Source organism: Hippocampus zosterae, chromosome 21 (assembly GCF_025434085.1).
Source record: "Hippocampus zosterae strain Florida chromosome 21, ASM2543408v3, whole genome shotgun sequence".
In the NCBI taxonomy this organism is placed as follows: domain Eukaryota; kingdom Metazoa; phylum Chordata; class Actinopteri; order Syngnathiformes; family Syngnathidae; genus Hippocampus; species Hippocampus zosterae.
Genome location: NC_067471.1, coordinates 3,380,789 through 3,406,682, shown reverse-complemented (window position 1 = coordinate 3,406,682; position 25,894 = coordinate 3,380,789). Strand labels below are relative to the sequence as shown.

General features: G+C 44.3%; 1 protein-coding gene and 1 long non-coding RNA gene across 3 annotated transcripts in view; both read right to left on the bottom strand.

The window, feature by feature from the left end:
- Positions 1–275: 275 nt before the first annotated feature.
- On the bottom strand, positions 276–18,052 carry zgc:165507 (uncharacterized protein LOC561188 homolog). Of its 2 annotated transcripts, XM_052055972.1 has the most exons (6): positions 17,879–18,052; positions 15,035–15,106; positions 9,180–9,420; positions 5,959–6,102; positions 3,188–3,976; positions 276–2,886 (listed from the first exon to the last, which is right to left on the bottom strand). In XM_052055972.1, the coding sequence occupies exons 3-6, from the start codon at positions 9,394–9,396 to the stop codon at positions 2,630–2,632; spliced, it is 1,407 nt and encodes a 468-aa protein (XP_051911932.1). In that variant the 5' UTR covers positions 9,397–9,420; positions 15,035–15,106; positions 17,879–18,052; the 3' UTR covers positions 276–2,629. The 2 variants fall into 2 exon arrangements, with proteins under 2 accessions (XP_051911932.1, XP_051911934.1); XM_052055974.1 differs by lacking the exon at positions 15,035–15,106.
- Positions 18,053–25,256: 7,204 nt separating this feature from the next.
- LOC127594068 (uncharacterized) overlaps positions 25,257–25,894 on the bottom strand; it is a 32,861-nt gene continuing 32,223 nt past the window's right edge. The window contains exon 7 of the long non-coding RNA XR_007960579.1: positions 25,257–25,527. This is a non-coding gene — a long non-coding RNA (uncharacterized LOC127594068). The remainder of the gene's footprint in view (positions 25,528–25,894) is intronic.

Genomic DNA, 25,894 nt, shown 5'->3' with positions numbered 1-25,894 from the left:
CTTAATCTTAAACACACACACACACACACAATTTTTATTTTAATTCACCCCAAAGTGTTACTCCGCTTAAATTAAATTCACATACAGGATTCAGCCAAGTCTTATATTTTTTCTCATCATCAAACATGATGACTTTTTGAAATTAACTTGAAACATCACAACTTTGAACAAATACCTCATCGGATGACATTTCACCTGTTGTTTTCTCCCCCCCCCCCCCCTCCCCCGGAACCTTAAATTTAAATGTCATACAGTAGATAAAGAGACGTTCAATATTTTGGGGTTGGAAATATATTTTATTGACCTATAAGGAGACACCAGAAAAAAAATAAAACGTCATTTGTATCGACACCCCTGCTGTATTGTTTGTCCTCAGCGCGAAAGGACATCTGCAGAGGTAGTGAATAAGAATCAGAATCATCTTTATTGGCCAAGTATGTAGAACACAGAAGGAATTTGTCTCCGGTATAACACGCTGCCATCCAGAAATGACATCCGGTTGACCTTAAATTTGTCCGCTACAGGTCAAACATCAACAAGACAATTTGCAAAGCCTTCAGCGTCGGCTATTTACTGACGGAAACTCAAACAAGAAGCCGACTCTGAACAACGCAAGTGTATGTTCATGATGATGATATAATATAACAAGGCACCAGAGAGTCACTCGAAAACCTCCAAGTAGCAAAACCGTGTTTGTTCAAAATCATCCGCCAAGTTTCTTTTTTTGGGACCCTGCTAATTCAAACCAAACAAGCCCCAAAAAATAAATTAAAAAATATACAGCAGATCGATTTTAAGTCTGCTTCTAGTTCACATAGCCTACTTTTTTTTTTGTTCAGTGAATAAATATGCCGGCCCAAAAACAAAGACACGTTTGCCTTCTTTCTCGGTACAACATGGAATAAAAGAGGAGAACGTCCCGTCTCTAGCAGCGACATGTTTTCAAGCGCATCACAGCTTCGAACGATTCTCAACAGGAACGAGCACACAGCCGGATTAACCTGACGCGAACAGCAGGGGGCGGCGTTTCACCGTTAAAAAGTGACAGCCCGGCTTATTTCCCCACACTCCTTGAAAATCAGCAGGGACAAAAGGGAGTTTGCATAGTAAACGTGCATCTTTTCTATCGATTCAACGAGAAAACATTCAAAGTCATACAAAGCACAGTGACGGTGGACTTTGCTAACATCGAAAAAAATCGCGCTGCAAAAATTACACAATCGTCCATTTTCAACTGGCTCCGTTTCCGGGGAGAATCTCGGGTGGAACGCAATGAAATAAAGTGCTCCATTGAACTAGAAACTCATAAATGTGTAGCAGCTGTTTTTTTTTTGTTTTGACGTTTGCACACTTGGCCAACTTTCATGAGGAATATTATTATTTGGAAAGAAAATGCTTTGGAAAATGACTACGTGGACGGTTTTGGTCAACAGCACGACTGGCTTTGGAGAGAAATGCAGCAACAGCACAAATGTTTTGTTTTTTTGTAGGAACAAAGACAAAATAAAATAATTTCACGTATAAGCGTTTCTGACTTCAGTAACAATGACTTTCCACTACTTCCAGGATTATTCCTTCCGTTACAATTAAGGCGACGTCTACTAGGACTAAATGATAATTTTACATTTGCAATAATAATTGCGATATGATAACAGATTTTAATTGCAAAGGCTGCAATTTGACCGTTGACATATTCCAGATGTTGCATTGTCCGTATTCAAGCATTGTCCGTATTCAAGCATGAAACAGAAGACAGACGAAATGTTACCCTTAACTGAATTAAAATTATTTGCATATTAAATCACCGTTGCAATATTGAGTGGAAAATAAAATAAAATAAAATAAAAGTTTCACATTTCATCCTAAATCATTCAGCCCCAACAGCGACCCCAATAAAATCTGCTCATTAGGCAAAAGGAGAAAATAAACATGATATCATTCAAGTTCTGTGGGAAAACAATCACAATTCTTAGTTACTAGACCTCTTGGGTGTACCTAATGAAGTGACCAGCGTCGTGTATATTATTCAATGTTACGCAGATGCTTTTGGTTATTATTATTAGAGGGCACCAGGGAGGGGGGAGGGGGGAGGGGGGTCAAGGGAAACAGTCGTATTTAGCAATGAGAAGCTTTTGTATTGCATTTCCTGCTCGGCAACATACTCAGGGCTCGCCGACTGCCTTGCATAAATTATGTCGTCACGGGTAACCAGTCGGAGCCGTTTTAGAGCTTTAATGGTCATCCGTACGTTGAGAGGTTTATTTAACACATTTGGGGAGCTGGTTCGGTCCATAAAAAGTGGCAATGCACTATTGCCACATTTTGATTACATTCTAGGACATTGATTGCAACATTTTGGCTTTTTCCACGCTAAATGTGTTGATTTTTTTTCCACTTTTTGTGAGTGCTTGTGACAATGTGGAACATTTGGAGTTATCAGTGAATCCGATGAGTCTTTATGTATTGTTCTGTACACTCGTTCCTTTCACAGTTTTTGAGAAGTTGCAGAGGACCTTGAAAGGATGCAGGCGGAACACCGCGAGGCACTCTCTCTCGGCTTGAACCTCGCTTTGTTCGACGCCGATGGCGTGAGAAAGCTTCGGAAATAAAACTAACAAAAAAAAAAGTCTTACATGTTGGTTTCCCGCTGTATAGGTTCCCTTCCTTTCTCCTCATCCGGCTCGTTGACCTCCGCCTCTGCCTGCTTCCGAGGCACGTCGGGATCCTCCGATCCGGTGGGCTTGTACTGCTCGCGTTTGCGATCGCGCTCCACGAGCCGGTAGTTGATGAAGTTGCCGATGAAGAGCCAAATGCTCGCCAAGATCACGACGGCGCCGCAGCAGAAATACATGATCTTGTAATTTTTGGTGACGTCGACCAGTTTCCCTGCAGGGCAAATAAAAACGTGTGAATGTTTCCAAAAAAAAAAGTTTTAAATGGTAATTAGCATTTTGTGAGCTGCAGAAAATATACACACGCTATTTGCATTATCCCGGAATTGTTGCTTTAAAGTCTGCTTCCACCTCTTGGCTCTTGTGCCAGGGTTACGTCAGAAAACTATTGCTTGGGGAAGTTGCCGTAAGGCGAATATTGCGGCTCAGCTTCCCATCGTTTGTCACGTCGCTAACATGAAGTTGTCAAAGATTGATTGTTAAGCCCCGATGTAATTCAATTTTGGAGGGAGTACCTGCTATTGGTGGTCCGAGGAGGACTGGGCAGCATTCCACAATGGTGGTGAGTCCGACCGCGCTGGAGAACCGAGGCGCCCCGACCAGGTCCATGAGACTCTCGAAGAGCACGGCGCTGACCATTCCGAACGCAAAACCGAAGAACACGGCGTACACCACGAGGCCGGTGTAGGAGTTGGCCAGCGGGCAGAGGATGTGGCACACGCCGTTGTACAGTACGGCGAAGCTGAAGAAATACTGAATCTTGGGCCTGATCCACCGCGAATTGGCCAGCAGGCCCATCGACGGTCGCGCGAACATGTCCACGAAAGCCAGGATGGAGAGGAGGAAAGCCGCGGAATACTCGTCCACACCCATGTCTTTGGCGTAAGCAGCCAGGAAGACGATGGGCGCGAAAAAGCCGAGGAACATGATGACGTTGCCGGATAGGTAGATGAGGAAGCCGCGGTGTTTAAAGAGCGACAGGTCCAGGTACTTGTTGAGGAGTTGCCACGGCGTCCGCCTTTCCTTGGCGCTGGCCACTTGGTCCTTTTTCAGCTTGGAGGGCGGCGGTCCCAGGGGCCTCATGAGCGAGCCGGCCACGCAGCAGTTGAGCAGCAGGCCGGCCAGGATGAGGAAGCTCCCCCGCCAGCCGAAGTGGTTGAACAGGTACTGGTTGAGTGGGGCCAAGGTGCTGAGGAACACGGGGCTGCCGGCCATGGCCAACCCGTTGGCGATCGGACGCTTCTTGTAGAAGTATTTGCCGATCATGGTGAGGGCTGGCTGCAGGTTAAACGCCAAGCCGAGTCCTACGCGGAAAGATGAGATCAGATTCGTCACCTACGTTGACGTTACTATGATTCGTTTTCTGGCGGGCCAGTCAACGCTTCCATGCAGAAATAATGATAACTAAATAACCAACATCTGGACTTTTTTTCTCAAGTGTCTTTATCAGTGGGAGAAAAAATAAATAAAGGCAGTGGATGGCAATACACATAAGGGTCCATTTGTAGAGGTTGATGCACAACTGTGAAATTAAGATGAATTGACTCATTCAGTACCAGCCAATTCTGGACCGAGCCTGAAAAGACGTTTAAAAACGTCTTTGGGAGTGAATGAGTTATTATAAGAGAAAACAACATGTCTAGTGAATATGTTAATTATGGAGGGAATGTAGTCATTGAGGGTCTCTTTTTTTTTTGTTTTTTAAAAATTTGCACACGCGATTGTCCCCCTAAATTATTATTTTTTTTTTGCACCTTTTTGAAAAAAAGAGATAATAAATATTGAACGAGAAAGTTAATTTCACGACAGAAAGTATTATGTAGATTCTGCAACAAAATGCATTTATTGGACTCAATTTTAATCCTTTCATGCACCCTGTAAATATTTCTAAAAATAATTAAATAGCGTATTTTCATGACTATAAGGCGCCATTAAAAGTCTTAAATTTTCGCCAAAATGGACAGGACGCCTTATGATGCGGAGCGTCTTGTGTATGCGCTGAGTTCCAAAACCTGACTGATAACCGACACTCTGTTTATATAGAGAAAGGGCAGACGTGAGTGAGGACAGGCATGCGGCGAAGAAGTCCGCCAATGAGTGAAGGGTGGGCATGTAAGTGGACGCTAAAGGGACGTCCCAAGCAGGTAACAACACCCGTATAGAGTGTGGCAATGTGCATTGTTACAAAACAACTTCGGTTTTGGTTTCTAAGAACCCCCGAAAATAAATTCTACAAAGAGAAGCTCAGTTCAAACTTCAAGCCATCGGTTATGCTTTTGGCATGCGTGCCCATTTCACAGCAGCGGTGAAAAAACCACCGCTGCTGTGAAATGGGCAGATGAAATTGCCCATTGCCCATGAAATTGAGCAAATGAACTCTGAGCTTGCCGTTATTTCCGGAGGCTTGACTAAAGAACTCCAACCGCTGGACATCGGCATCAACCGGGCGTTCAAAGTAAAGTTGCGAACGGCATGGGAACAATGGATGATCTGTATGTCTTGGCATGCTACCGTATGCTTCAAGCTAACGTGTTTTTGGCATGTGCGCATGCATGCCGTATGTTTAAGCTGGCGTATGTTTTACCACTTTAAAACTGCGCCCAATAATACGGTGTGTTTTGTCTATGTGTAAAATACAGAAATAGCACCCATTAATGAGACTGCGCCCAACCATACGGTGCGCCAAATGGTCGTGAAAATACGGTAATTCTTTTTATAAACAAATATAAATTTTAATTCGAACTGCCAAATTGAATGCATGTTACATACATATTTTACTTTATTCCCCATCTCACACAGCATATTTACATCATATTCAAATGAAATGATTTGTGAACGATTTTCATATTGCATTAGCAACTGACTTGAACAACATTTCCCCATACTTGCATATGTATTTTAGTGGAAGATTTTGAAATTGTATTCGCTGGTCTTTTAGCGGTGTTTGCAAATGCATGAATAGGTTACAAATAGACAAAGCCACTGGTTTGGTTATCGAGTTGTTTTTTTTCATAATTAAAATACAAACACGTGTCATGTTGGCTTCAGGAAAAGTGGATTTGAATGCACATTACGGAATCGGAGTATGTCAACATCAGAGCGAATAATGCTCATCTGATATCTAAAAATACAACCCGATCAGTTTTCTTATCTTATCTTATCTTATCTTATCTTATCTTATTAACCTGACACGTCAACATTTTTCCGTCCAGTTCGTTTCCGGCCGCCTATTTCGAGGCAGAAGCTCATCAAGGGAGCCGAGTTAAGTGGATTGTGAGGGACTTACCGCCGATCACGCCGATGCAGAGGTAAAGCTGCACCACGCTGGTGCAGAACGAAGCCAGGGTCATGCCCACGGCGCACAGGCAGCCCCCCATCATGACGATGGGTCTGCAGCCGTACGTGTTCACGAGCACGCTGCTGACGGGACCTGGGGAAAAACACACACACACACAAAAGATCAGAAGGAGAGAATGCCTGATGATTCTATCGGGTTGCAGGTTACACCGCGCGGGACCTCAACGAGACTCCAAACTAAGCGTTTGAAATCCTACTCATGTCAAAGCAGGCGATGATCGTCATTTGTTGAACGTGAATCCATTTCTAACCGTGAGGGAAAAGTTGCCCTATATGCATTTGCACCAGTGATCTGATTTTTTTTTTGGGGGGGGGGGGGGGCTCCAAGGGGTGACGGAAAGTGCACATTCACTTCCTTGGAGGGGGAAAAAAAAGCTTATCATCTCCTGGCCAGACACACAGACGATCAAAATGTCATAGAACCACCTGGATCGCCCAAAAGAGGTCCTGTGGCGAAACGTGTGCCCATGTTTTACGTGCACAACCATTTTAATGAGGTACGGTTAATTAAAAAATAGGAAAAAAAATGTTTAAATCAGCCAAACAACTTCCAAAGCTGTTCTGATGCAAAAATAAATACATAAACAAAGATTTTTAATGCACTAAAGACAAAATAAAAACAGGTTGATATGAGGCGCAGATAATTTAACTGCCGGGCATTTTAGTGCATTATGGCTTTCCAAGAGCCACAGTATACTGTGGCAAATAATTATATACAGTAAATATTCTCTAGTACGGACTCGTGTTTGCGCTGTCCAATTTGTCCTGATAACATACTTGCTCATTTCCCTCATTTGGGAAATGAGCACGGTACATATCCTTTACGAACCTGCAAGTATGTTGACAAAATGCATGTGTAACAACACAATCAATTAAATACAAAAATATACTGTCCAAAATCTGTTTGTATAACAAAAACTGCAATACAGGTGTATCCCCAAAAAAATTCACAACAGTAAAATAGTGAAAACTTGTTTCGGCGTTCTGTCTTTTCCGTCGCATCGGGTGGGCGTTGCGTGTATTTAAGCTCCCACGGCATTACACCTCCATCCGGGTTACGGGTAGTGGAATTTCGCAAGTTCCGGTAACACGTAATAACGTAGTCAAAATGTTAATGCATAGGTTTTTATTCCGGGTGAAGGATATTCCTTTCCATAGAATTCCGGGGATGGGAATATTTACTGTATACGCCGTATTTTTAGCACTATAAAAGGTGCTTCGGAGTATAAGATAAGATATCCTTTATTTGTCCCACACTGGGGAAATTTACAGCCTCCAGTAGCAAGAATGTAGGTAGAAAGAAGAAAGAAGAAAAAAAACAACAAACACCGTTCAATTAAGTGCAATATAAACACAAAATGGATAAATCGTAAAATGTATAAGGCGCATCCTTCAATCACAATAGTGGTCGCGGCTACCTTATGCATCCACTAGATGGAGCTATACTAAAGGGAATACAATACAGTACAGCTTTATTTATATCGAGCTTTTATGATTGCTGCAGCTGTTACAAAGCGCTCGACAGAACATTTAAAATACAACGTCCAAGAAATCAGAATATTGATCCATATATAAGGCGCATCGGATTTTAAGGCAAACTGTCGACTTTTGAGAAAAGTGAACGCTCGTCGATATAACACAAAAGCGAAGCTTACAATGAAACGCGGACGCGAACTATCAGCAAACATCCGACTTAACGAGATAAGCACTACTGTTGTTCCACGACATTCCGTCAACTACCCGCCCTCACTCAAATACGACCTCAACCAAGGGCAACTCTCGCTTGTCACTGTCACTCTCTCCAGATTAACTACACTGATCCCGCGCCGGCGCACAGTCTGCAGATTGCACACGTCACCGGCGTGCAATGCTTAGCTCATCCAGCTGCCTGATGTAACGCATGCTGAAAAGCGTCCCGACACAATTTTCAGTTTCTACTCTTCCAACTCGGCTGGAACTTTTCACACTTAAACGTTTATGATTTTATTACCGCGGTTGTAGTTTGGAATCACTGATAACCGCACTGAAAGAAAACGTTTGGGGGGGGGGGGGGGGTGAGTGTGTCTAATCACATTTATGACCTCATCGTTGGCCCTCAAGGTTTTTTATCACCGCGTTTCTCGCATGCCACAATCCTCCAATCACTGAGGCTTCAGTTGCCTAAATCCCTGAAAGGATTTTTTTTTAAACATGGGATTAAAATCATCAAGCCATTCATTTTCTATACGGCTCGGACTCAATCGGGTCACGGATGAGCTGGAGTCTATCCCGGCTGACTTTCGGCGACACTGGTTGCCAGTCAATCTCAGTCGAAGGAGGTGCGCCATTTATAATTTTTCACGTTGCTTGACTGAGTTAACCATCACGCTCAACCAATTACAAATCACTGACGTGACACGCTCTGTAATCACTTCTGTTCATTGGATTTTTGGTCAAAATATGCTCGCAGTCGGCCTTGCTCGGCTTCACCTGCTCCCGTTCCCACTTTGGCTGAAGGCCCGCAGCATTGTGCGAGCTGCCATCTGGCCACACTGTAATCCTCCTGCCGCTCTCTCTACGGCGCTTGCCACCATCTGTACTGATCAACGACGAGGCCACGGAACGATGATTCCCCGTGTTGTGCATTCGCATCGGCTGTGTGTGAGCTGCTAGCCCACCATACGGTTGTCGGTGTAGCCGTGGAATCAGCGTGTGCGTCGTTTCTTTCTATTGATGCCCGTGTTCAGTTTCTTGTTCCGGGTGTGTGTGTGTGGGCGCGGGTGTGTACACGCGCATGTTTACACAACAGCTCAGAGTACAGCGTGGACGCCTGATAACGCGCCGAAGCCTTTTGACATCTGGTACCATGAATCCGCTTTGATCCCAAACGAAACAAATGAGCTGTGAGGTCATCTGACGGCAAAGCATCAGAGTGAAAATGTGTAATTAAATCTCGCAAATGACGTGTCAACACTTCATAGCTCCGATATTAAGCCTGTGGGATTAGCATACAACAAATATTGGCAGTGAGAGGCTCTTTTTCAAAGGATACTCGAGACAGCGACTCACGCGGCTGATCGATTCAGTAAATGCTGGCTCAACTGAGTCGACAGTATATCGCAAATAACGATGCATTAAAAAAAAAAGTGTCACAAACTGGCCGCAACTGACCTGCGGCGTACATGACGGCGAGCATGATGGAAGAGATCCAGGCGATTTCGCTGTACGAGGCCCCGAAGATGATCTGGATGTCCTTGAAGAAGACGGTGATGGCTTTGGGGAAGGCATACGAGAAGCCGATGGATATGAAGGACGCCACCACCACGGCCCAGCCCCAGCCGCCGTCGGGCGGGGGCACAGCGGGGGGGCCAGTGACTGGGGGCGGCATCTCTCGACCGACACTGGCGCTTCACTGCAACGAGAAGAGAAATCTTTTTAAAATTTCAAGATATGAAAGGTAAAAATACAGTATGGGGCGCTACCCGCAGCACCGGGTTTCCTGAACGCATCATATTTACAGCTGCTCTGCCATTGGCTGTTACCGAGCACCATCCTGTCATCCCATTGGCTAAGAGGGACCTCGTCTATGTTTGTAGATGGATTGACAGATAGATCTGTGCCTATGCAGCGTCCTCGTCATTCTCCCCTTGGGCCATGAGGTATTCCGAGAGTTTTACGTAAATGTGAATCACCCAGAAATAGTGTTGACCAGTCGGGCGATCGCTCACTATGCTGATTTTATTGCCTTGTTAACTCATTCACTCCCAAAGACGTTTTTAAACGTCTTTTCAGACTTGGTCTAGAATTGGCTGGTACTGTATGAGTTAAAAACTGACAAAAGCAAATGTCCTTGGATCAGTTCTTTACAAAACGCCAGGCAAAAAATCACTTCTGAGACAGAACATGAATGAGAGGGGGCAAAAAAAACGATGAGGACCCATTTAAGTTAAATGACCAGCGTTTTTATTCTTTACTCTCTTCTTTGTTTTTCACATTGTGCACAATTCGCATTTTTCCAATAATCTAATTCCAACATTTATTTGTGCCATATTTTGATGCATTTTGATGCTTTAGAAAACATTTGTCTGAATTTTGGGGGGGGGCTTGGAACGGATTAGTGCATTTACATGGAAAACGTGTCTCAACTTACATTTTCTCGTTCAGAAATTTCTTCCAGGAGCAATTAATTTCCTAAGGAGATCTGTCGTCGAAAGATCTTTTAATTACCGAGAAAGTATTTTACATCATGGACAGGAAGAGGCTCGCACTATCCCTCCTTCTATGCCAGTGATGGGAAACTATGGGCCGCGGGCCTAATCCGGTCCGTTGGTCTTTTTAATCCGGCCCGCCGAAGGTTGGTCCACAATTAAGGTTCGATGTGAATGATTGCATTCATTTCAGTTGGACTTGTAATGACATGCCTTTCACCGCCAGGTGGCGCATTGACTTGAAGTTGCAGAACACTTGGGGGTCTTTTCGACCACCTAGGACCTCTGTATCACTCTACTTCTACTGGTCTGATCACAACCCATCTGCAGCAATGCACAGGCTAAAATAGGTCATCAACAACACGGTTGTCATTTTAAAAAAAAAGTATATTAATATAGTACTTTCATGCTTTTGTTCTGTTGATGCTATGGACTGTCAACAAATGCAGTTTTTTTTTGTTAAATGTACCATAGCTCGTGCTGACCTGGCCCTTCTGTCAAATTTTAAAAGTCAATGCGGCCCCCGAGCCAAAAAGTTTGCCCACTCCTGTTCTATGTCATACAGTAGATGGTCTGTCGGGCGGGGGTGCTATAAATAGCCCGCAGTCGACGGGGAATTTTCCACCTTCTGATATAACGTTTTAGAGGTTGAACAGCCAGTCTTCTACATAAATGAATAAATATATTTTTTTAAAAGCTGCTTAATGGGGAGGGTGGCAGGGGTCATGGTACAGCTGCATCTTAAAAGCAAACTAAAACAGCTGGTGAGGCGCACAACAGCCCCGGCGATTCCCGGCTTCTGCAAGTTCTGTGTCAACGAGGGCTGAACACGAAATCCTGACTCGACCGTCACGCCTGTGATGTGGTCATTCACCGGGAATGCGGTGCGAAAAGCAATGACGGACTTGATTCATTTTCCCCAGTGAACATCCGCGAGGGGCCCCAATCAAGAAACTCAAAAAGGTCACTCGCGCCTGGCTGTTATGAAGACTTCAGCGCCCTTCAAGAAAACGACAGCGTGACGCACAAGGAGGAGGAGGTGAAGGGGGGGGCATACCAGCAGACCTGTATCCTACTGGAAAGCATGTGCAAACACTGACCCACAGTTATTACACCTCCCATGTTTGAGCCATGCGCTCGTTCCTGCCTGTGACTCAAGGTTGAGCCCAACCCACGATTCACCTTGAGCCCGCCCCGCAAGACCCACAGCGGTAGGAAGCACGCCATTCAGATCCGAGCGGAGCAAACAGGCTGGCGAGGCGTTTGACAAAAGCGAGCAAGCAAACAAAAACAACAATAGCGCGCGGGGCCGTCGCGGTGAAGCACGATGACCACGCAGTTATTTCACCCCCTCGCGCAGCGGAACACAAAGGCAAAGGTCTTCCGCTGCTGCTCTTCGACACAAACACCGTCGGCGTCGCCTTCAAATCGGCGTTTGCGTCGCCCAGACGACGGATGCGTTTCGTCTGGGTTCCGCTGAAGACAGCAAATTTGTGAGCATGGTTGCAAACCTCGAATGTCAACATCGAGCACAATAAAGGACACCTGCACACACACGAGAGCAGAGTTGACATTTCACAATGCCCATGCAAACATTAAAATAAAAAAAACAGGAAATGCAGACCTGGTTGCCCAAGTGTGAGAAAATGGAAACCGCCCCATTAACACGATCAGGTGCCAACATTTCTAGTCGATACAACCGATAAACATAGCTCGGGTCAACTGTCGGCTTTTATGATATAATAAAAAATGAAATTATAAATAAATAAAGAATACAAATTTAAAAACGTCTTTGGGAGTGAATGAGTTAACCGAGATAAATCAATTGAGCTATATCGGAAAATGTTTTGAAATTATCTATCTTGGTCAATTTTTTTTTTAATCCTACAAAACCTGGCATTTAAACAGGGGTGTGCAGACTTTTTATAGCCGCTGTATTCTTGATAATGTCCCTTCTTGTTGCAAAATTACAGAAACCATAGCGCCTATGAAAATATTGGAGAGAAAAAAAAAGCCCTCAAGTGATTTTGAGACAGCACCCAAGTTACACACGAATAAATGTTAATTGACCAAATTTCTCAATTTGCTTTCGGCAAGTACACAATAAATATTCATGGCGAACGACTGCTTTCCAGATCCACTCGCATGAGTGCTTGCTGTGTGTCAACAGAACAGAGTGTCTCGACATCATGAACCCTTGAAGTCGCGGCAGCGCGCAATCGCCGCAAAATCTTTTAAGGAGCTTCAAACTGACAAGTTCCGACGATGAATAAACGGGAGAAATTTGGCTTTTGCTTCCTGATCACAAATATCCGAGCCGACAACTTCCGTTAGGTGAAAATCGACACGCCAGATTCTTTTGCGGTGTATCAAAGTGAAACCGAGTCAACAAACGAGATGGCAGGAGCCCAAGAATCAAAACGGCGTCTTAAAAATCAAATCACGAAAGTGCCATTGACTGTCTCGGGCGCCGATCCAAAATGGCGCGCCGTTGTCTGTCGGCCCAACAAGGACATGCTTTGGCGAGTGCTAGAATATTCTGTCTGCTGCTGTGTGGATTTTAACACTTTGCAGAGTGTTCAAATCAGATAGGTTGGCTCAAACTACCCTTTTTTTTTTTTTAAACTTGAGTCGACATGCTTTATTGACCTGATGCAATCGCTCGCAATACAACTTCCTGCAGTCCTGTAACTTGATCACCTGAAATTATTTATGAGCGCGGCGACATCACGGTGGGCTCACGTGAAAGCAGGAAGGATCAATTCCAATGTTTTGAGTTTGCCCAAACTGGTACCAAAGGTTAAGTGACAAATCCCGGGAGTGGGTCCGTGACTGAATGCTGACAACAAAGGCAATCCTAAAAAAAAAAAAACTTGCGCGACAAGACCGTTGGAACATATCGCGGGCATCCAAACAAACAGGTGTTAACTACAGGCAACTCGACAAAAGGAAACTCGATCTCTCACAGCCAGCGGTAGTCAACGCTGCCCTTTATCAAGCCCTCGAAGTGACCCCCCCCTCCTCCCCAGGACCCTGTCGGTCCCACCATCCAAGTCACATGGCAATGAAAGCCAAGGCATGCTAGCTGGCTCGAAGCTAATTTCTTGGACTGGCGGGCAGAAATAGCCAACCATTAGTCGCATTAGCATCTCGAACTTCGTAGGTTTCGATATGACTGCTGAAGTACACTCGTCCGGGGTCGGAATCTTTCAATAAATGAACGAGATGAATGCGCGCTGCCCAAGCAATGAGTAGCACTGAACCCTTTCAGGCACAGCGGTCACTGCAGTGGACAGTCGAACATGTTATCAGGGTACAGGTTATCATTTTTGGTGCATGAAAGGGTTAAAAAAAAGAAAAACGCACAAAAGGGAATCCCAATTTCCAAATAAAGAGACGAAATTCAATAAAGAAGACAATTCTCCCCAAGTGGCTTTGATCATGCACTGTGATGTCATCAATGCAATCTGAATGATTGAATTCAAAGCTTCTTTTTTAGCAAGCGCTGCGGCTATGGCAAGTTCCCTATCAGGTGGTTGGTAGTGTTTGCACAAAGCTGATTTGTATTCACAACAAACCTTCGGAGTCCATGGAAGTCACTGACATAGTCACTCTTCTTGCACCACAAAATGGTACTACAAAACTACTGGTTACTCTAAAATGGTTCATTTAAGGTTCAATGTTTTTGTTGTTTACGATGATACTAGTGCAGCGTGTTATACCGGAGACAAATTCCTTGTGTGTTCTACATACTTGGCCAATAAAGATGATTCTGATTCTGATTATTCTGATTCTGAAAATAGGTCCTGATCTTGAAACCTGACCCAAAACCACCATCCCGACCCTATCCTAAAAAAAATAATTAAATGATCAAAAAGCAATAGAGAGGGGGTCTAAACTCACCCGACAGTCAGTTGCCACATCAGGCAGCACATGAAATTTCATGAACTTTGAACTCACTAGTAAGAAGTTCCAACTGCGTGCTACTTGTCCTCCAAGTGACCAAATCACATTAAGTGTTGTCACAATTTAATCATTTCATCTGATCGGCATTGTGTTAAAATACATCTGATTTTTTTTCCCTCATTTTCAAAGGCCATAAAACACAATAACTGGGAAAAATAAAGTGCTTCATTTGTAGTATTTGGTGAGCACACATCTCCACTAGTACAGTTTTGCCTCACTTGTAGCATACAACAGTTGTCCTATTAGCATTCAGGAAAGTCATACTGTCAAGCCGCCCTCCTCCCCAAAAACACGATACAGTACTAGTAAAACAGGCATTCCACCAGTGCGTTGAATTGTCTTCCTCGTGTGGACACGCAGCACACTCGTTCAAACAGCAATGTGACACAACTTAAAATGTTTACACAACAAATCTGATGAAACGCGCCGATTAAGAGTCACGCAGCTCCCGCTACTAGCACAGCTGCTAACTAATCAGATCTGTCCAATTTTAGAAACGCAACATGTGGCGTCCAAAAAAAAGGGAGGATGCTAAGTCTAGCATGTGATGTTGCTGATGTAAGGAAGAGGGACACAGCTCGGGGCCTAGAGGCCGTGAGCTCCAAAAATAGCAGCACTTAATGGACTCATGACGGACTTCAATGATGCGCCGTGGTATTTTCCAGATCGCGCAACACGTGAACGCACCACCGAATGTCTTCCATCACACGTGAACGCACCACGTCACTCTTTTCGGATACATTTCGCATCATTTTAACCCCCGCCACCGCAACCCCCCCTAACAAAAAAAGGCAAAACTCGGTTAATCCCGTGGAAATCAAGCTCCACTCCACGCGTTCAACGTTAGTTTACCTCGAAGGAGATTAGAAAGGCGCGTCGGTGGGTGTCCGCTGACTCTGGTGGGGGTACAGAAGGCTGGGTGACCTTGGAGAAGAAAGATGCCGCTTACTCTCGGTGAGCGAGGACAGAAAGTGAGCGCGCGTGTGTGTGTGTGTGTGGGTCGACTGTTTGAATTTCCTGACGTGGCTGGTGGCGCTGCAATAGGGCGGTGCTGTTGTCGACGTTGCTATTTTCGAGGTAAAGGATTGCAACGCTACCGGTTGCATGCTTCGACAGGACTGTACTGTACTGTTGGCTATTATGTAATTCGTAAGACGATTTAACCAAGACGAATATTGCTTTAAATATATTATATTATTATAGCCCCTCGTTAAAAAAAATAAAACTGATACCGTGACGTGACAACGTGGGGAAAAGCACTCGGCCGATGGAAGGAAAAAACGTACAACAGTTCAGTTCCGCATGGGACACTTAGTCAGACAAACACTGACGAACTAAAAAAAACTACTTAAAAAAATAAATAAACTCACTGGCATTATTCATACGTCACAGCCTATAATAGCCACCTGGCCATTGCGAAAAGTGCCCCCTAGTGGTTGTGAGTAGCACACACGAGGCGAGCAATAAAAAATGCTGTATGTCAAGTTAAAAAAATATATAGATACAACGAAATAAAGAAAAGTTTTTCTAATATGTACATCTCCGGAACAAAATGAGAAGTTTATCTGAGTAAGGCGACGGCGTGCGCGGGACACGTTTGGCCTCTCATAAAGGAATCGCTCGATTTCCTGTCTGAAGTTATCAACAATTACAAAGCAGGTGTAGCGAGAGGCCGACGCGCTAACTAGTCGAGCAACGGGCCGCTCACTTTATTTACACAACGGACAAAAAAATAGAGACATCGAAATATAAAGTTGTTTTCTGTTTCTTTGTTTTTTTTAATAAAGCATTGGACATAAGCATGTGTAAGTTGGGGGGTTCGTAGGTTTTAGATGGATTGCTCTACGTTTAGAATGGGCAAAAACAAACCTCTTTCTTTTCTTTTTTTCAACGGCTGCCTCCTAACTCTCGAACGAACAATCCCCCTTCTGGTAACGACCCGCCTTCCTGCTTTTCTTCTCCAAACACATGTAAGCAACATAAGAATATTTCAGGACGTATTAAACAGAGTATAATTAAGGTAACTAACATAAAAGAATATAATGCTTAAATATAAAATGATAATAATTAACAATTTAACAAAAGCTTACATTCTTCCCCATCCCACCAGAGAAATGTCCTCATTTCTACTTTGATCACTTAATGTAGAATCCAGGTTACAACAAATTAACATTGCACAGGGGGAAAAAAAACATCAGAAAAAAGTCTTTGAAACGCAAAGGAAGTTTAACTTGGCGGTGGCCTGGGCGTGGAGAGGAACCGGTGTTTGAACCCAGTGCTGCAGGCAGAACGGTAGGCCACAGATGAGGGAGCAGGTAAGTCTGGATCAGTCGGCTGAGGCCTTTCCAATGGGGCCAGACAAGGTGATAAAGGGCCAAGCAGGCATCTCCTCAGGGTCATGGAAGATCTGGGGGGCTGGAAAGGTAGAGCACCTGATAACGCCGATAGGGCCAGGGGTGGATGAGGTGTGTGACCCGCAGGTGCTGATGAAGTATCCAAAGGCACGGTCTTTACATCAGGGTGATAAGGACGCAATCGGTTGTAGTGGACTGTTTGGACTTTATCAGGTGGATCCAACAGATACTTGATCTTGTAGGTCCCTTTCGGTGTGGAGACAGCTTTTGATGTGAAGTTGTAGGGTCACTCAACCATACATAATCCCCTGGGGTGTAAGGAGTGTGATGGACATGTTGGTCATAGTGATGTTTCTGTCGCACGTGAGCTTGATCCCTGTTCACAGTAGCAGACCTGAAGGCAGATTTCAGCTTTCGGGTCAGTTGTACTGCATAGTCAGCTGAAGTGCCGGGCGTGGAGATTGGAAACGGCACATCAGAGGGGAACAGGGCATCCGTGCCTCTGGACCATGGGTCAGGAAAAAAGGGGTGTATCCCGTAGAGGAGTGAGGGCTGGTGTTATAGGCCAAGGCCAAGGCTGTGGAGATGTTCGTTAAAAAAAAAAAAATTAAACGCTGAAAGTTGGAGGTCCATTGGACCTCGCAAAGTATTTATATGCTTAACCGTGACAAAGAGACTGTTTCATCCAATGCCACAATTTCTTTCGCGAAAAATCTTTAAATATCGGCTGCGATCGTTCCCATGCTCCTCGCTTTTGGCGTCATGTGTGAATGTGATCGCTTTCATGCAGCGACTAAAAACACAATCGTGAGAGTTGTGGGAACCCCGCTGTTCCAAAACAATCCTGTCAGAAGAAACACAAGACAAGCTGTCGGGGTCAAGTTGGGGATCGCTGGAAGATCACGGCGAGTGATTATTATTATTATTTTTTTTTTTTAAACACACAGTTGGCGCCATTGACATTTCCAGACAGCAGGGGTCGCTATAAGGTCACCACTGTCTGAAAGAAGTTGCCCTTGAACAGCGCCCACAGAGGAGAGCTCCCCCCCCAGTCTTTATGAGCGCAGTAAAGTTTTGGCCAAATGGACCATAAAATCCAATTTCTGTTTAATTTTTGTGTTAGGGACCAAAGACAGCGGCGGGGTACTTTGTCGTCGAAGGCAATTTGCCAGTTTAAATGGATCCGCGCTGAATAATGACGGGGAATGTGGTGATTGTTGTAGAATGAGGACCAATAACGCTGTCCACTACGCCCCCCCCCCTCCCCATGACAGAACAAAGGAGGAGCACAGTTCGTGTCATACACGTCTTATTCATCTTATACACATTGTATATACGCCACCTGTGTTTTCCTTCAAATGGTGCGAGGGGGCCTGACTGATGAGACCACCGAAGGAAGAAGCTCTTTCCACACCTTGGTGTTTACGTCTGCCGTCAGCTTGTTTCCACAAGGCCGGAAAAGGAAGGGCCCAGCTGCTTGCGGTCGAGCGGGCACTGCAGCTTAGGGCGGGGGGAGGGCGAGGGGAGGCCGCCTTCTCACTTCAATGCCTCCTTCCGGGGGTACGGGGGCGGGTCCTGCAAAGATGCAGCCGTCACAACAGTTTTACGATCCCATCAGAAGTCGAGGCGCAACATGGCTCTGGATTATCAAGACACGGGTGCCGCGTTTATGTAATTAGCGGCTAGGGGGATTTCTTGTTACTTAACTGCAGACGGGTGTAGCGCCTATTTTGGGGGTGACATTTTGGGGAATATGAGACAATCTCAGACAGTTTATGGATTTGGGTGCTGCCGTTTTGGTTAGCAACAGCCGCTATGATGCACTCACAGCAGTTATCTGTGCGTGAATGAACTGACGTATTTTTCCTTTTTAACATTTGCACATTTTTAACAGTTGAATTTTTCAGTTGAAGATGGTCAACAAAAGCGAATCGACAACGATGTTAATTTATTTTGGGGGCTAAAACAGCTATTTAATTTAGAATAACGCTTTATAATAATAATGTTCGCTGGAGCAAAATGTCTGCTTCAAAAGTATTTGCAGATACTTTTTTTTTCCTTTCCGGTACATCAATGCAAGGTAAAACGATTCTGTTAGCTCCTATTTACCGTATTGGCACGAATACAAGACGGCCCTGATTATAAGACGACCCCCTCTTTTTCAAATTCAAGTTTGAAAAAAGACTTTTTGAACACCAAATTAATTTTTTCACAGAAAATAATTACAGTACATCTGAAACAAATTATTATAACAATATATTTGAGAGAAAAAGCATGTTATTTTGCTTCATTCATTTTCTTTCTTATCGCTATTTTTTATTTTTCTTCTTCATGCTACCGCTATTTTTATTTTTATTCTTCGTGGCAGGGGTTCACTTTGGCCTGGGGAGTCAAGTTCAGCATTCGCTTCAATGATATCTGGCGCCATCTAGCGTCGCGAATGGGTATAACGTTTTGACCCTGAATATAAGTCGACTCCCACTTTTTCAGTCTCAGTTCAATGCAAAAAACACCGTTTTATATTCCGGCCAATACGGTATTTATTTTTGTGAAACACGGGATAGCCATTTTTTTTACCATAGCCAACTACAAAACTTAAAATATTTAGTTGAACTGCCCAACTTGAAACACTATCGTTTGTTGAGTTCACCCAACTTTTTTGCGGTTTATTTTTCTTTTTTTTGCATTTGCTTTCATGATTTATCTTGATCTTACGTCTACAAGTTCTGATGGAGAAACCATTGAAACCAAAACGTCGAGCCGCGCATAAATGACGGGCATCGTCGTGCTTGGCAAACAATAGGTGACCTGGCGGAGGAGGGTGCAGCAGCAGGAGACTTTATAGGAGATAAAACTTGAATGGGGAGGTGATGTTGGAGGGGTGGGGGTGAAATCACTGAAACGCTTCTTCACCTCTCTCAGAGAACCTTTAAATTCATGTTCGAGGGCAATGTTTAATACAAAAAGGAGATTGCCGGCAAAATGGAGTGCTCGAATTCTTTCTTTTCAGGCGTCATTTTCCCCCCCATGCTTTGCAGGTGGTCTGTTGACATGCACAGATCATTGATTTAAATATGTTGATGTGTCCTCCAACCACCCCCCAACTGTGTTCCGTCACAACTGTTTGAACAGCTGTGCTTTCTTTATCACTGCCGGGACCTACCGCCGGTTCGAACCTGCAGGGAGGGAGGGAAAAAAAAATAGCGAGGTGAGAGGGAGCGTGTGAAGGTGGGGGGTCCCTGCGTTTTTGGAGGCTCTCGGCAGGGAGAGAGGAGGTCCCGCTGCGGCGTGACTACCGCCTTGTTTACCAGAGCTCAGCTGTGGTCGAGGCAGAGCAACACAAGGGCAGCGATTACAGTCCAATTGTGAAGAACATGCAGATGACATCTTAGCAGCAGGGTTGCCAAACTCATTTCACATTGTCGGCCACATACGGATTCAGTAGATGTCAAGTGGGCCGGACCATTAACATTATACAATACTCTGCTATAAATAACCAAAATATCATGTCTTTCCTTTGTTTTGGTTTAAAGAAGCATTGGCGCAATGCTGTGTTGAGTCTGTCTCAGTGACAGACTGATACTGTTATTTTCTTCTCTGATTAAAATTATGTTGTCTTCTACTCTCATCAAAACAAGGTGCCCCCTATCGGATAATCCACGAATTGCATTTTATTAAAAATATTCATTCCATGTCTTTAATACATTTTTTTCACTTTTAAATTATCCTGTGGGCCTAATCGAACCTCCTTGGGGGCCCGTTCTGACCCGTGGGCCATATGTTTGACACCAAAGACTTACATCACAGTATATGAAATGGGGGACAGTCGTCATAAATTTCTCGCCATGAAGGTGCACGTCAAACAATTCCATATACAGTGGCTATAAAAAACGTTTCTGGAGGAAATTAAGAACAGTTCCAAAAACCGGTGTTGGAAAAAAAATCATCAGGCTTTTGCTAACAAGAAAAGAAAATGGGGGTTTGAATGTGACTCTTTAATTCTGAACACACTTTGCATTGCATTAGAGGACGTAACGATGAAATCGACAACTCTTCAATTATTGAATCAATCGATTTTTCATTTGCTGACTGAATGTTTTCGTAAATGACGTAGGAACGCTATCAGTGTTTTTTTTTCGGTCTTATAAAATCAGTCATCATATACTGTACATCATAGTTGACAGCCATTTTCTTGGAAAATGGTTACAACAAACTACCGTTATAAGGCACATATTCGTCATGTCCCTGACATTGTAACGAGGTTCAACAGTTAGATTTTTTAAAAATGTTTCACGTGCCATTGATTAATCAACAAAATAATCTACAAAAGAAATAATCGCAAATATTTTTAAATTGAGAGAAAGCTTTATTCTGCGTTACACTTGAAAGTTGTCTGATCAATCAGCCCTCGGCAAGCAAACTATGGGTACCCACCTCCCACCAAAAAATAAATAAAAGGCTCAGGAAAAAGTCAAAATGTCTTACTTGTAATTGGTGCCTGATGTTTGTATGCCACAGACGCCAGACGAAATGGGATTTGAGTGTGACCATATGAGAAAGGTGCAAACACTTGTGTTTTTAATATACTCGAAACGCTTTCTTCCAAACACTCGCGGGGGCCTTGGGACCTTCCGGTCTTATTTTGAACCCTTCTTAAGTAAAGATGAGGCGCACTCGGATTGCATGATTCATTAACTCATTCAATCCCAGCCGTTTTCACTGGAGCAACCCCCTCAATCGCAGCGTTCTACTGGATTTTGACTGATCTTGCAAGGCCCACAGAATATTTGGTTCTAATGCTGTATAAACAATAAAGTTTGGACACTCTTCTTTCAGCAGAAAAAAAACTATTTACTGTAAATAAATAAAATATCTTTTTTCATTCTTCAGCAATCGGCATTACAAAATGTTTCATGGAAATGGGGATTCCTGGGCAAAAAAATTGAGAAAAAGAGCTTTTTGTAAAAGCATGCATTTCTCATCACGTGAGGCACCACTGCCACCTACTGGTCGCTTTTTACATGATTTACAATGCAAACGGTTTATTCTCATTCACGGATTGCATCAGACCCTCCTCTTCCCTATGACGCAAAAAAAAGACTTAGACGTACAAGTACGTCCTTGGTAGGCGGGGCCTAATTTTAAAACGATGTACAAGTACGTGTTGTGGAATGAAAGAGTTAATGGTTGCGAAAAAAAATAACAACGCATATGCCTTCTCACCGGCCCGGTAGTCCAGTGGTTAGCACGTTGGCTTCACAGTGCAGAGGTACCGGGTTCGATTCCAGCTCCGGCCTCCCTGTGTGGAGTTTGCATGTTCTCCCTGGGTCTGCGTGGGTTTTCTCCGGGTGCTCCGGTTTCCTCCCACATTCCAAAAACATGCGTGGCAGGCTGATTGGACGCTCTAAATTGTCCCTAGGTGTGAGTGTGAGCGTGGATGGTTGTTCGTTTCTGTGTGCCCTGCGATTGGCTGGCAACCGATTCAGGGTGTCCCCCGCCTACTGCCCGAAGACAGCTGAGATAGGTTCCAGCACCCCCCCGCCACCCTAGTGAGGATCAAGCGGCTCGGAAGATGAATGAATGAATGAATGAATGCCTTCTCACGCCTCGCCTTTTTACAACAATTAAATATGAACTCAAAAGTGGCTTTGCCTTCGTCAAGTGAAGAACCACGCGCGCACGCATTTTGTCAAGCACCGACCGGAGAATGTTGCAAAGTGAATGAAGCTCAAGTGCAAGAGGTTGATTGGGAAGTTAAATTGGATATCGAACGGACTCGTCCGCCTTTTTCTGAGCGCTCGGCGCGATTTATGAGTGAACGAAAGGCACGGCGCCCCCCCCCCCCCCAAAAAAAGAACGGACTAATGGAGGATGATTGGCTTACAAATAAGCTGCATTTCTCGCTTAGGGTGAACGATAATTCGAATCGATACCAACCTCAAGCTACTGTCCTCCATTCTGTGACCTTGAATGCTCGTGCGCTGTGATTGTTGGAGCGTTTTAGAGATTGTTGTCACAAATTATTTCCTTATTTGAGGGGCAGCGGTCACTACAGTGGACAGCTTGTCAGGTGATCGGGTTACAGGGTCCACGAAAGGGGTAAGATCTCGATTTTCCTTCACACCGGAGTCAAGAGCAAGACGGCGAAGTCGAGTAGCCTGAACTTTTTTGGGACGGGGAGTGAATGAGAGCACACATGTGTGTTTACACCAGCCGGGAATTATGGTCTGAACGGCCATATGTTGACAAATTATGGCCATCAGTCTCTCGGTCAGCACACTTAGTGCCCGAGTCATTCACGCCATTAATTATAAGAGGCAGACGTCCTTCGCGAGCGTCGCACACTGCCGCGTTTATGACCCGCTCGCACAGCCGACATTTTGTTTCGAACTCGGGGATGTGTAAATGGCGGCGGGCGCACAATGCCCACCTTAAGCCGGGGCCACTTTGGAGCCTCTCAAGCTGCCCGTCAAAAAGCCAACCCCACGCAGGCTCGAGTCCTGACAACGGTGATACTGTTCTCTCGGGGTAAAAACGCGCTTGTGTTCTGCTGAGGAGGGTTTTGCGAGGCGCGGTTCATTTTTTTGCAAGGTGTGCAAAAACTGAACTAGACAAATCACCTTATACGCATTTAGCGATACAGATAACAAGTAGCCGTTGACGTGAAATGTCATCAATGTTAATTTCAGTCAACTACGTGCGGAAATCTTGGCCAACTTTCATTTTCTCATGAAGCTTGGGAAAGTTAAAAAAATAAAGAAATAAACTACGGCTAGTAAATGGCACCATTGGATCTCTTGGATAAGCTCTCTGTGCGTTAAAACGTGTAAGCTCCTAAAACATGGCGGATCCTTGGAAATGCGACCATTAGAAGCAGCTTGTGCTCGATCAAAATGTTTGTCACGCTAAATCTTCATCAAAGAGTGTCACAAAAGAGAGACATTTTGAATATTTGAATTTAAAAGTAGAAGCGATAACATAAATACACACGCGACTAAATACGACTGCTACTACTAAATAGCATGCAAATAGTTTGTCACGTTTGTCAAATGAGGAACTGGTTATTCGTTGTCAAAACATTATTTTTGTCATTAAAAGCACATTTTCGTTGTTGTTCGTAAAGCAAAAAGTATTCATCAACGTACCAGGATGCCACAAGATGGTGCCCAATGAATCCTTTTATATGAAAAATAACATTTCAAACAACAGCCAATGAGTGAGTTTTTCAGTGGAGAATACGCTGCCCCAAAAGGGCCACAACGTTGTTGCGCAACTTTTTTTAAAAAAGGGACATTGTGGCAAAAACATTTTTCAAAATTTCTTTGGCATCATGAGAAATTAAGAACACCCTACAAACAGACGTTACTTTGGATTCGGTGTCGTTCAACAAGCTTGAAAAAGGCGATATGAACAGACCCCTTTTGGGTGCGCTGCAATTAGATTTTTCCAAACAACTTGCCCAACATTGCTCAATTGCTCATAATTTAATAATTGCCTGAAAAAGTATGCTTTAATGTGTGACGCGGTCCATATTTTCCAAACTGTTGAGTGAGTTTACACAAGACTGAAAAACACATATGCGCTTGCACATACCTTCCCTGACACTCCACCCCTTGCGCTGTATGTTTATACTGGAAGTCACCTGGAGCGAGGCATGCTGGGTAGGCATTTTTGCGGACTGTTGCTATTCTCAGTATAATTTCTGGCAGTCCGCCACAGGCAGCATTAGTCGTCGCCAACATCTGTGAGCGCGCGCGTGTGTGTGTGTGTGTGTGCTTGAGCTTCACGCAGACCGCGAAGGCTCTGGCAGACTCCAGTCCGCATATCATACAAACTATCCAACGGGTGGTTTGGAGGTGCACTTCGGGGTTGTAATGGAGGCGCGTCGCAGCCAGAAGAGTATCTATCAAGCAGGCGCCGCTATGACCAAACAAATCTGGCGGTGGTTAGAATGTACGATTTGGCCAAGAGAGGAATGCGGAGCGTGTTGCGTTGAAGCGTAGAGGAACAAAGGGGCGGTGCTTATGGAGAAAGGTGAGACGGAACTGTTAAACTAACACCAATTTACATAACGCAACTGCAGGATCACCACAGAATATAAACTTTTTTTTTTGTTAACCCTTTCACGCACCCTGAAACCTGATAACCTGTCCACTGTAGTAACCGCTGTCTCTCAAAGGACTAGTTAAAAGTGGAAGGAATGCTTTATAAGAATTGTATTAAAAGTTTTAGAGGATCTTACTGTCTGTGAGACGGTGGAGGTTTGGGCATAACAATTGTTCGGAACGTCAACCAACTTTGGTCACGTCATCTAAGGAGATGCAACAGTCTACTGTCTGTCTTTTTAAAATTTTGCTGAAACACGTTTGGTGAATTTGCTGACGGCCCACACAAGGATTTAGCCTGTTTGTCGGCTAGCGATAGCAGATGGGCGGGTCATAGTAGGGAAGGGCACGTCCCAATACGATTTAATCTGTATGCAGGCCTAGTTTTAAGGTACCGGTACTCATGGAAGCTGCCGATATCAGCCACCGATACTTTAAAAAAAATCTGACATCGAGTAAGCCACCCTCAGCTGTAGTTGGCACTAGACTGTGGCAGACTGCCACATCATCTGCGTCAGAAATTAAAGGTCTTTGTTCACAACTACATTTTATACAACAAAAGTACTCGCAGAATTAGTACTCTGTATCTGTGAGTGAATACTCAAAATAGTAACGGAAGAAACTCAATCTACATTCTACTCTTTGCTCTTAAGTGACAAAAGAGTTGGTTGTTGGGTTAATAAGGACTGTTTTGATTTTTTTGGGGGGGAGTGGAGGGGGGACGGAAACATTTGTCGCCTGCTTGCTACTGTACCCCAAAGTAGCCAAAGAAAAAGTTGGCGTTACTTGAAAGTGGCTGCCGTCACTCGAATGTTGCTGGAGTTGAAAGCAGGCGTCGGAAACGAAGGCCATGAGGAAGCAATCCTTGTGGAGGCTCTCCGAAATCCTGCAAAAAGTCCACAGGGAGCTAATCAATCACTCCAAACAGGCAAAAAAATATAGAACTCCAGCATGCCATTCTTGCCCCCTGGATTCCTGCTGGGATGCTATTGTCTGTTTGTTTTTCCCCCCATGCAGAGAGATTAGCTCACCCAAAATGCTGAAAGAATGTGTGATTCCACTCCTAACTTCACACAAATGTCAAGCTGAATCGCGAATATGAAATATAATTATCTGAAAAGTGCCCCACATCACAGAGGTGGTGGCATGAATGTCACTGATTGTAAAAGTTTCACGAGAAAATGACTAGGAGGGCCGTCGATAGATGGATGAAACTCCGAAGTTGCGCAATCTGCTGTACTGATGGATTGACA